The 11,546-nt window shown below is 45.7% G+C and overlaps 1 protein-coding gene across 1 annotated transcript; it reads left to right on the top strand.

The window, feature by feature from the left end:
- Nucleotides 1-365: 365 nt before the first annotated feature.
- Nucleotides 366-9,655, top strand: arg1 (arginase 1). The gene is made up of 8 exons (XM_012837717.3): nucleotides 366-659; nucleotides 859-931; nucleotides 3,738-3,912; nucleotides 4,932-5,091; nucleotides 5,778-5,872; nucleotides 7,165-7,269; nucleotides 7,647-7,783; nucleotides 9,335-9,655. Exons 1-8 carry the CDS (start codon nucleotides 555-557, stop codon nucleotides 9,496-9,498), a joined length of 1,014 nt encoding a protein of 337 aa, XP_012693171.1. The 5' UTR covers nucleotides 366-554; the 3' UTR covers nucleotides 9,499-9,655.
- Nucleotides 9,656-11,546: the final 1,891 nt, after the last annotated feature.

Genomic DNA, 11,546 nt, shown 5'->3' with positions numbered 1-11,546 from the left:
TGAGTTTTCTTCTTGAAATAGCCAAGAGGGCAGCTTTTCATCTGGGTGTGAGCATCTTCCAACTTTCTGTGCACTGTGCAGCGCTTGATTACTCCACCTTGGGAGTAATAATCAGGGCTATAGCTGCGAGTCACTGCGCCTCATCCTTAATCACCCATTTCTGAGACCAAGAACTAACAACACAGATTTTCACTTTCCAGAAACTTTAATCTCTGAATAGCCGCAACCACCAAACAACCACGCGCCAAACTCATCTAATTTTAATTTAGACTGCTGAGTATACGTTTTCGAGAGCCCGTCAGTGAATTACGCGTATTACGTCACGCAATCATTCGAGCCACTACCCGGTGACTTAAGGCCATATATCCAGAATGTGTCGGCTCTATGTACGGGTCCCGGGGCGGCGCACCATCAGTCCAAGCCTATATATCCTCGACGTCTACTTGCCTAGTGTGACACAGTCGAACGTGTCATCACACGTGTAGGCAAAGCCTCTCGCTCGCGATTTGTAAAGCACGCTCTAGCGGACTGCGGCAAGCAGCCTGTCCCGCGACATGCCACTGACGAAGGGCTCGGAGGGGCTGCGGCTCGTTTTGCGGACGTTCACGAGAGGGCATCACTCGGTCGGGATCGTGGGAGCTCCTTCCTGGAAAGGACAGGTGAATTTTCGGGAATCATTCCATAACGGGATTATACACTGTATAGCCTACATTATAATACCCTAACATAACGTAGCCTACATTCCTGGAGCCAGGATGAGTTTCTCAACCTCCATAATCTATAAAAGGCACAATGTGATGTTAAAACGCTTTCTATCTTGTTAAAGAAAAACTAACCCATCAATTACTATCACCGCAGCCGAGAGCGGGAGTAGAAGAAGGACCAGATCTCATTCGAGGCGCCGGATTGGTTGAGAAACTTAAAGGGCAAGGTAATATAGTATTCCCTTTTTCTCGCTGTTCTAAAGCTATAGCTATCTACCATCATTTATCTATTGGATGCGGAGTACAATGTGTTAACCTCAAAACATCAAAGGGGCTGGACGGAACCGTCCGAGATTATTCTAAATGACTAAAGGTAAAAGGCAGAGTCACAGAGGTTTGTGCCTTGTGTAACACATCGGCTAGACTTGATTGTGGTCTCGCCATAAATATTTAAAGTGCCAGGCAAAGCTCAGGTGTCCAGTGACACTAGTGTTTTGACTGACCCTGAAGATGCCAGGCAGCCACACAACAGCCCTTCACAGACACAGACCTTCCTTTTCAACAGCCAGGCATTAAAGACATAGACTGCCAAGTCAACCGTTTTTAAAAGCTATAAAGGAACGTCCCTATTTCGTCTGTTTGCTTATGAGGATTGGACAATCGATCATGTGTGTGTGTGTGTGTGTGAGAGAGTGGTGCAGTTAGGACATTTGTGATTTTTCTCTTGCACTTCTCAGGAAGAACCTGTCTTTACTTTGACTTGCAGGAAATTGAGTCATGTCTATGATAACACAAACTTCAGAAAGTTGCAACAAATGCACCATATACTGGCAATAATGAAGATATGGTTAGATTTAGTTTTTTTATATTTTACAACTGTCAGCAAACATCATCTGCAGGACAGTAAATGCACTTAAAAGTCCATTACCCTGTGTGTGTGTCCATTGCCCTGTGTTCGTGTCCATTTGGCATTCATGCCCGGTGAACTGTGTGTGTGTTCAGGCTAGCAGCTCCATAAGCAGGTGTGTATTTACCAATGAGAGGATTCACAATGGGGCTCAGCCAGGTAAACTGTGTGTGTGTGTGTGTGTGTGTGTGTGTGTGTGTGTGTGTGTGTGTGTGTGTGTGTGTGTGTGTGTGTGTGTGTGTGTGTGTGTGTGTGTGTGTGTGTGTGTCTGAGCCAGCAAGACTGACCAGGGCCAAACCAGACCAGACGAGTAGAACAGGAGGAGAGGATCCCTTTAATTAGGAAACATGGGGACAGGATTTGTATTTGTGTGTGTGTGTGTGTCTGTGTGTGAGAGAGAGAGAGAGAGAGAGATTGTAGGTGTGAGAGAAAACAAATGGAAGAGAAAAGAACATGCATGGATAGAAAATAAAGAGACAAATAGAAAAAGAGAGGAAAAGAGAAAAAGCAAGTGAGTGATAGAAAGAGCATTAAGGGGGTAACAGCGAAGAGGTGCAAACTGTGAGACTTCAAAAGAGAATGAGCGAGGGAGAGAGAAAGAGGGAGAGGGGAAAAGAGAGGGAGAGAGAAAGAGAGATAAAGGGCCGACTCAGGTTCTACTTTATTCATAGAAACCCAGAGACAGGATCTGATAGGATCAGGGGTGCCGGCCTTGGAACACCCACCTAGCGTGCCTTTGTGGGCATGGGTGTGTGTGTGTGTGTGTGTGTACAAGCGAGAGAGCGTGAGAGGGAGAGAGAGAGAGAGAGAGAGAATGTGTGTGTGCATGCATGAGAGAGAGAGAGAAAGATTGAGTGAGTGAGAATGTGTGTGTGCGTGCATACGTGTGTGCGTGTGTGTGTGTGTGTGTGTGTGAGAGAGAGAGAGATTGAGTGAGTAAGTGAGAATGTGTGTGTGCGTGCATATGTGTGTGTGTGTGTGTGTGTGTGTGTGTGTGTGTGTGTGAGAGAGAGAGAGAGAGAGAGTTTGAGTGAGTGAGTGAGTGAATGAGAATGTGTGTGTGCGTGCATACGTGTGTGCGTGTCTGTGTGTGAGAGAGAGAGAGAGATTGAGTGAGTGAGTGAGATAGTGTGTGTGCGTGCATATGTGTGTGTGTGTGAGAGAGAGAGAGAGAGAGATTGAGTGAGTGAGTGAGAATGTGTGTGTGCGTGAATATGTGTGTGTGTGAGAGAGAGAGAGAGAGATTGAGTGAGTGAGTAAGTGAATGAGAATGTGTGTTTCCGAGAAAGCCAGCGGGAGACAAGGAGAGGGACAATGACAGAATAACTATGGGAGCATGGCAGTGAAAGCACATTCATGACTGACACTCGACCTCTGACCCCCCATTCCATTCCATTCTCCTCAGCTGGTACAGGGGTGTGTGAGCAAGAACTCACACACGCACGCACGCACGCATACGCATGCATGCACACACACACACACACACACACACACACACACACACTCTCTCTCTCTCTCTCTCTCTCTCTCTCTCTCTCTCTCTTTCCAGTAACACCATGCGTCAAAATCAGTGATTCATTTCCATGGCGAGTGTGAGATAAGTAACGTTAACGTTAAAGTTGCACTGGTGAAATGGTAATGCATTTAACCTACTGTTGTTGTTTGCATGTAATCCATCTGGTGGTGTGTTGTTCAGGGGATTTTCCAGTTGTTGAAAGATCAAATCACTGTACTTTAGAGACCAGATCACCACACACCATTGGTAAACTAGGTGTAGGTCTGTGTGTTACACATAGATTAGATTTCCTTGAAAGTTTGAGCTAGAGGAGATCTGAAAGGGGGATTCCAGTGGTGTACATCACCTCCCGTTAGTCCTGGGTTTACGCTTTTAACTCATCTGCTATAACTAGACCCAAACTCACCGACCCATCGATTCATCGCCCCTCAGAATGATCCATCGATTCATCGTGCGATATAGTTTCAGATTATAATCCCAGTGGAAAAACAGATTTGGGAGCAATAGGCCAGTGGAGCCAGGCACAGCTCTACACTATAATAGCGCTCCCTTTCGTGTGATAGTGCTGCATGAGTCCTTTTGTCCACTCACCAATGCTTCATCCTTACAGGCTGCACAGTGAAGGATTATGGGAATGTTCCCTTTGACGAGGTGGCCAGTGACGAGCCCGTTCACGGGGTGAAGAGACCACGGGCGGTGGGGCGAGCCAATGAGCAGCTGTCTAACGCGGTTGCCAGGGTGAAGAGGGATGGCCACACCTCCGTGATGCTGGGAGGAGACCACAGGTGTGAACGCACTTATACAAACTCGTGTGTGTGTGTGTGTGTGTGTGTGTGTCTGTCTGTGTGTGTGTGTGTGTGTGTAACAACCTGCCAAACATGCTGCAGCTGATCATGGATAAGAGCGTGCTAGAGGACTTCATCTTTAAAATCACCTAACTCAGTGGTTCTCGACAGGGCGAATTAAGCTTGACTAACTGCATTGGACTTCAGAGTGTGTCCAGATGTAGTCGCAATGATGCCAGACAGACAGGTGATCACTTGGGGTGGGGCTTGAGAAACACTGACCTAAATCGGTGAAGAATAAAACAAGGATCGATTTGTATCTGTCAAGTTAAACTATTCATTAAAACTTGTGTGAATGTCATTTATTCTAGAATAGTGTATTTATATAGAGTATAGTAAACTGATAGTCTTTTAAAACTGACACTGAAACAACACATTTAGATCTTCTCACACAGTGTCCCTGCCCTCATACTAGTTTGGGAGAGGAAAACAGGCAACAGGTCTCTCGTCTCGATCGGTTTAGTGCTTCTGACATCAGTGTGGAAGGGGCATAGGGAGGGGGGAGTGGACTTTGGAAATGGGAATTGTGAAATGGGAAAGTTGGAAATGGGAATTGTGAAATGGGAAAGTTGGGTCATACTTCAAGCGTTTAAACCACGTTGTTAAAAAAACACTAAACACATCCTGGCACGTCCAAGTTCACGGCAAACATGAGCCGGACAAATTTATCTTGGTCTCATCTGACCAAGAATATAGGTGTGTGCATGTGTGTGTGTGAGTGGTTATACTAATATATGTGTGTGTGTGTGTGTGTGTGTGTGTGTGTGAGTTGTTATACTAATATGTGTGCGTATGTGTGTGAGTTGTTATACTAATACATGTGTGTGTGTCTGTGTGTGAGTGGTCATGCTAATATGTGTGTGTGTGTGTGAGCGGTGATGCTAATATGTGTGTGTGTGTGTGTCAGTGGTCATGCTAATATGTGTGTGTGTGTGTGTGTGTGTGTATGTATTCGGCAGTCTGGCGATTGGCTCCATTCACGGCCATGCGTCATGTCGCGGTGAGCTGAGTGTGGTGTGGGTGGACGCTCACGCTGATATCAACACGCCACTAACAAGCCCTACAGGCAACATCCACGGCCAACCCATGTCCTACCTCATCCACGAACTACACTCAAAGGTGTGTGTGTGTGTGTGTGTGTGTGTTTTGGATTGTAATCTACCTCAGCTTTGGATAAAATGTAGTGTGTGTGTATGTGTGTGTTGTCCCAATGCTAGTCACATTTAAATAAACTTTTATCAGTAGGTCAGAGACAATTAAGTTGAACACAGGCATCAGAGACTAAAAACACACTGCTATTCTGCCGTGGGGTTTCCATCAGTCAAGTCAAGTCAAAGGAATTTGAATGGAAAAGCATAGGGACCAGCCGAGACCGTCAGTCTGATGTTCACATGTTGACTTGGAGTGTTACTGAATTTAGAATTTAGAATTAGAATTTAGAGAACATGAGTAACATGTCTCAGAACTTACTGTTAGGACCGATGGTGAGACACTTTTCAGTTGAAATCAAAGACCTGCTGTTCTTGCTGCCTGTCTATCAGGTTGTTGTTATTATATTGTCTGTTCATCCATGCCCATCCAAGCTATGTTGATGACTTGTTCTGTTCATTGATTTAGACAGATCCTGACTTAAATGTCCAAAGGATGTGGCATTTTTTCCCCTTTCTGTTTCACCGACTCATTGCCTACCTGTCAAGTCAAGTCATGGTCATTCTGTTGTCTGTTCATCCGTATCCATCTATATGAGGCCATTTTGATCTGCTACATCTCCAGTTCCTGTCTGTCCCTCTGCTCTCTGTCTTCAGATCCCAACCATTCCTAATTTCTCATGGCTCACGCCGTGTGTGCGGGCGAAGGACCTCGTCTATATCGGCCTGAGAGATGTGGACCCCGGAGAGCAGTGAGTATGCGTAGTCTTCATTTACGACGCATGGTTATCATTAACAGCCTCTTTAAAAGCACTATATGAAGGTAGGTGTCATATTAGGGTCATGCATTTTTAGTGTTTATAAGCGGAAGAGCAGAGCGGCATCAACCTTAGAGGAAAACTTTCCCTTCGAGGATGAAGGTTCTTTCCCGGAGGTGCTGCACTAGCAACTCAACTGCTGGAGCAAAGTGCGAACGACACCAAGGCCACGGGTTTGCATGTGCTTTAGAAATGCTGCATACATTTGAGTCATAGTGCTAATTCAATACTAATCTTAAGGCAAGCCGGATCAACTATCTGTTTAGTTGAAATCTCTCTACGTGGAGAAATGAATACCTCATACCTCACGCCTAAACACCTAAATCCCGTGTGCCATTGTCAGTACAGAGAGTGTTACAGGACTTATTTTAAATCACGTGGGCCATTGTCAGAACAGAGAGTGTCACAGGACTTATTTTAAATCTTCAATCTTAACTAAATGGGAATTGAAATGATAATTTAGCATATTTCGCATTCTGCCTCTGTGACCCAATAACCATCGTAAAAGAAGATGTTCAAACACACTTCTGCCCTGCAAACTTTCTCTATGGAAAAGGACAGGGGACAAAGTGAACACTATTTCCATTCCAATGGCCGCTGTGTTAGTGGCAATAGGCCTTGTTATACATTTACTTTTACGTCATTCTACAAGATCCTTTCACAACGCCAGTGCCAAACTTTCCCATGAGCACCAAGTGTAATGGTTTGGCTAAAACATTTGCACATTACATCATCTGTTGACTTGTCATGTTTTGCATTTACTGAGGCAATTAAACAAAAACGTTCCCAGACTGACTGAACATGAGGGAAGAGGAAACACAAAATGTTTCCATAACGTTACGGCTTCATGCTCACAAATTAAATCTCATAGCCACAGCTTTTATTGTGTGGTACAGCATCAGAGTGAGTCATTTTCACTGCGTCCCCTTGGTCGTACCAGACATAGGCACCGTGCAAACCCATGACAGCGACGCGATACGCTTGCATCGCTTTGAGTGGGCGTGTGGTAGCGTGTGGAAATAGCATTTTCAAACTGTCAGAGACGACACCAAACAATCTGATTGGCCGCTGCCGCTAGACCGTTACAGTGTTGACAGGTCTGACTCTCAGGCTGAGAGTGAGCCGTCACCTTATCCAATGAGGGGTCTGACAGGTTGAGCAGTTAACTTCAGGCTGAGAGTGAGGTCTTGCCTAACCCTGTGTGTGAATCACTTTTCATGTACAAGTTTCATCCTGAAGAACCTCAACATCAAGATGTTCTCCATGACAGAGGTGGATCGGCTGGGAATCGCAAAGGTCATGGAGCAGACGTGTGATCACCTCTTCTCAAGGTAAGAGCAAGAGCACGAAATTCCTCTTACTCTACAAAATGTGTTTATATTCCTGGCTGTGTCACATTCATCAGTTCGTCAGTTAAACTCATCGTTATGAGTGAGCCACAGTAAAACTGATCATTATGAGTGAGCCACAGTTAAACTGATCATTATGATTGAACCACAATTAAACTGATCATTATGATTGTCCCCTCAGCACTGAAATTTCTGTAGTGTGTTCTCATCCTACCCAAAGGCAAAGCATAGGGAAAGAAAACTAGCACGTAGAAATCAACTCAAGAAAAAATGCGTAAAGACCAAAGACAACGTTGCCATTTGACATGACATTGACCTTCGACCTGACAATAACCTTTGACTCCATGTGTATGTCACAGGGGGAAGAAGCCCATTCACCTGAGCTATGACATCGATGCGCTCGACCCCTCCATAGCCCCTGCCACAGGGACGCCCGTGACGGGAGGTCTGACTTACAGAGAGGGTATCTACATCACTGAGCTCATATGCCAAACAGGTAAGATCAGTGAATGGACAGAGAGGGAATCTACATCACTGAGCTCATATGGCAGACAGGTAAGATCAGTGAATGGACAGAGAGGGAATCTACATCACTGAGCATATATGGCAGACAGGTAAGATCAGTGAATGGAGGGACAGAATGATAGCTTGATGGAGGCTAGGCAGATGTAGAGAACGATGAATGGATGAAGAGATGGGTGGATGGATGGAGAGAGGGGTGGTTCGAGGGATGGAGAGATGGATGGATGGATGGAAGCTAGACAGATGTAGAAATGGAGAGAGATGAAATGATGGATGATAGACAGATATGGAGACAGAGAGAGAGGTAGTTAGTCTGTAGTCTTGCCTCTCAGGTGGAGTTACCCACACTGATTGGTAAATGAATAGATAGACCAGTGAATGGATAAATGTATGGATACCAGCGCACATACTGTGTGTGTGTGTGTACGTTAATGTGTGTGTGTATGTGCGTGTGAGTGTATGTTAATGTGTGTGTGTGTGAGTGTTAATGTGTGTGTGAGTGTGTGTTAATATACAAACTTGTCTCTTTCCCTGTATGCATGCATATGTGTTTTAATACACAAGCTTGTCTCTGTCACTGTGTGGGTCCGTGTGTGTTATTACATGTGTGTTGTAGAAAATGTATATACCTTAAAAAATAACTAACTTAACTTAAAAATAATTGAGACTTACACTGGAGAAGTTGCAATACTGGTGAGACTTATTACAGCGTAACAAAGCTGCGGTAGGCCCGGGTGCATCCACCATTAAAGTAATGTGTGTGTGTGTGTGTGTGCGCCGAGGGAAGTTTCATATTCGTTTTCCCTTTTGTTTCATTCTCTCTGAAGGCAAGTGCCGACATACAATAATCACATGACCACTGTATAGTAGCCCTGCCCAATAATCACATGACCACTGTATAGTAGCCCAGCCCAGTAATCACATGACCACTGTATAGTAGCCCAGCCCAGTAATCACATGACCACTGTATAGTAGCCCAGCCCAATAATCACATGACCACTGTATAGTAGCCCGGCCCAATAATCACATGACCACTGTATAGTAGCCCGGCCCAATAATCACATGACCACTGTATAGTAGCCCGGCCCAATAATCACATGACCACTGTATAGTAGCCCAGCCCAATAATCACATGACCACTGTATAGTAGCCCAGCCCAAGGCCTTTTGGCCTTCATGATAAGTTGCCAACATACAACATGTGTGAGAAATGGGATGAGCTTACAATCTGTATAAAAGTTGGTGCCAAGAAAGTTCTGGTTAGATGCTCCCGGTACCACCGCAGCTTTGATACGCTGCAATAAAGTCTCACCAGTACATTCTGGAACACCTGTATGCGTGTACTTACTTGTGTGTGTGTGTACACCTGTATACATGTATGTGCACTTACTTGTGTGTGTGTGTGTGTGTGTGTGTGTGTGTGTGTGTGTGTGTGTGTGTGTGTGTGTGTGTGTGTGTGTGTGTGTGTGTGTGTGTGTGTGTGTGTATGTGCACTTACTTATGCGTGTGTTACCTGTGTCTCTCAGGCCTGCTGTCAGCTGTTGACATGGTGGAGGTGAACCCCAAGCGCGGTGGCTCTGACGCCGAGATCAGCTCCACCGTCACCACGGCTGTCGACCTTCTGCTGGGCTGTTTCGGACGAGTCCGGGAAGGGTCGCACCCCCCAGACTACCACGTGCCCAAACCATGAGCCCCCTCCCCCCATTTAAAAAAACTCTGAACTGAATACTGAACTTTCTGGAAGAAAACCACTTCATTTTCTACCATCTGTATCTGTAAATGAGATAGGAGATTAAGATTTCCTACCAGCTGTATCAGTAAATGAGATGGGAGATTGTGATTTCAAACGGACTCATTCACTAACTCTAGAACCCCTAGTGCTAGTCCTACACACTCACGCACACACACACACAGACACACTCACGCACTCACACACACCTGTGAACGTGGGTAGTATGGTGTTGATGCATTGTTCTGAATAATTCCAACTCCATGCAAAGATTAGCACTCAGAATCCACCAGTGTTACTATTGATACCAAGCACTGTTAAGTATGTTTAGTGTGTTTTGGGTGTTTAGTGCGTTGAGGGTGTTTGGTGTGTTTAGGGTGTGAGTTTGGGCCCAGAGACATGCAGCCCCTGTGAGAGACACACACACACAAACACACCCACAGTTATCATAGACCTTTTATTTCAGTAGAAAACATCCATCCATTCATACAGCCAAAAATAGATATATATAATCCACAGTACACACGCCTCACAGATGATCGATTAGTCATCGTTAAAACACATTCTTTGTTATAATAATAATAATAATAATAATAATAATAAAAAAACCTTAAAGAGAGAATCCCCTGGTCTCAGATCAGAGTTAAGGCCTATCCCTGTCACACTGGAACAGGAGAGGATAGAGTTCACACAGCAGGTGGTGTGTTTGTGTAACAGGGGTGCCAAGGGGCGTAACAGCAGAGAGAGGGGCCGGTGGGGGTAAGAGAGAGGGGCAGGTGTGTGGGCGGAGGGGAGTGCTGAGGGGTAACTCGGTTTATAGTGAGGAGCGGGAGTGTTTGGTTAGTGGGAGGGGGGGTAGTAGGGGGTAAGGCCTTGGGGGGATAATAGGGGTAAGAGGAGTGTGAGGAAGAGGAGCTGGGTAGACTCGTGGGGCAGATGAGATATGCATCAGGCCGGGGAAACAGAATGGGGCAGAAGAGTTTTGGGGTATAAGGATTGTGGGATTGTAGATATGTGAGAGACACGGAGGGTGGGGGAGTTCCTCTCAATGAGTTTCCTGTGTGTGTGTGTGTGTGTGTGTGTGTGTGTGTGTGTGTGTTTTGTGTGAATCTGTGGTGCTGCACTTTGTCCTCTCTGGTTTGGAAGCAAAGTGGTCAGCAATGATGAACAGATGGAGAAAGAGATGAGAGAAAGGAGAAAGAGAGACTGGATGTACCTTTGGCTTCAAATGTCAGTGTTTACACGAGTGTCATGGAGTGAACGACCTCAGTGCTGAAATAGACTGATGACGGACAGAGCAGGAGGGGGGGTGGGAGGGGTGAGGGAGAAAGAGAAAGTAGTAGAGAAAGAGAGAGTCAAAGAGATAAAGAGAGAGAGAGAGAGAGAGAGAGAAGGTAGTAAGGAAAGACAGAAAGAGAGAGAGAGAGAGAGACATGTGACATGGCACCTAGAGTGGAGAGGGACTGTGTCAGTCACACTGCCAAGCACACACACACACACACACACACACACACACACACACACACACACACACACACACACACACACACACACACACACACACACACACACACACACACACACACACACACACACACACACACACACACACACACTGCCAAACACACACACACACACACACACACACACTGCCAAACACACACACTGCCAAACACACACACACACACACACACACACACACACACTCCTCAAGCTCAAGAGATAATCACCCACCTAAGCTCCAGCAGTAATCTCTCCCTCTCCCTCTCCCTCTCACTCTTTCTCTCTCTCACACACACACACACACACACACACACACACACACACACACACACACACACACACACACACACACACACACACACACCACACACACACAAAGCCGATACACACACACAAGTAGATCCTCACAAACACACAAGAAGATACAACACACACACACACACACACACACACACACACACACACACACACACACACACACACACACACACACACACACAAGCCGA

This window comes from Clupea harengus, chromosome 1 (assembly GCF_900700415.2).
Source record: "Clupea harengus chromosome 1, Ch_v2.0.2, whole genome shotgun sequence".
Lineage (NCBI taxonomy): Eukaryota > Metazoa > Chordata > Actinopteri > Clupeiformes > Clupeidae > Clupea > Clupea harengus.
Note: the sequence above shows the minus strand (reverse complement) of the source record. Positions and strands in the feature narration are given on the sequence as shown.

Coding starts and splice junctions, on each gene's coding strand:
- arg1 (XM_012837717.3), top strand. CDS start 555: ATGCCACTGACGAAGGGCTCGGAGGGGCTGCGGCTCGTTTTGCGGACG. Junction 5,092..5,777: donor TCCACGAACTACACTCAAAG/GTGTGTGTGTGT, acceptor CTCTGTCTTCAG/ATCCCAACCATTCCTAATTT. Junction 7,784..9,334: donor TGAGCTCATATGCCAAACAG/GTAAGATCAGTG, acceptor TGTGTCTCTCAG/GCCTGCTGTCAGCTGTTGAC.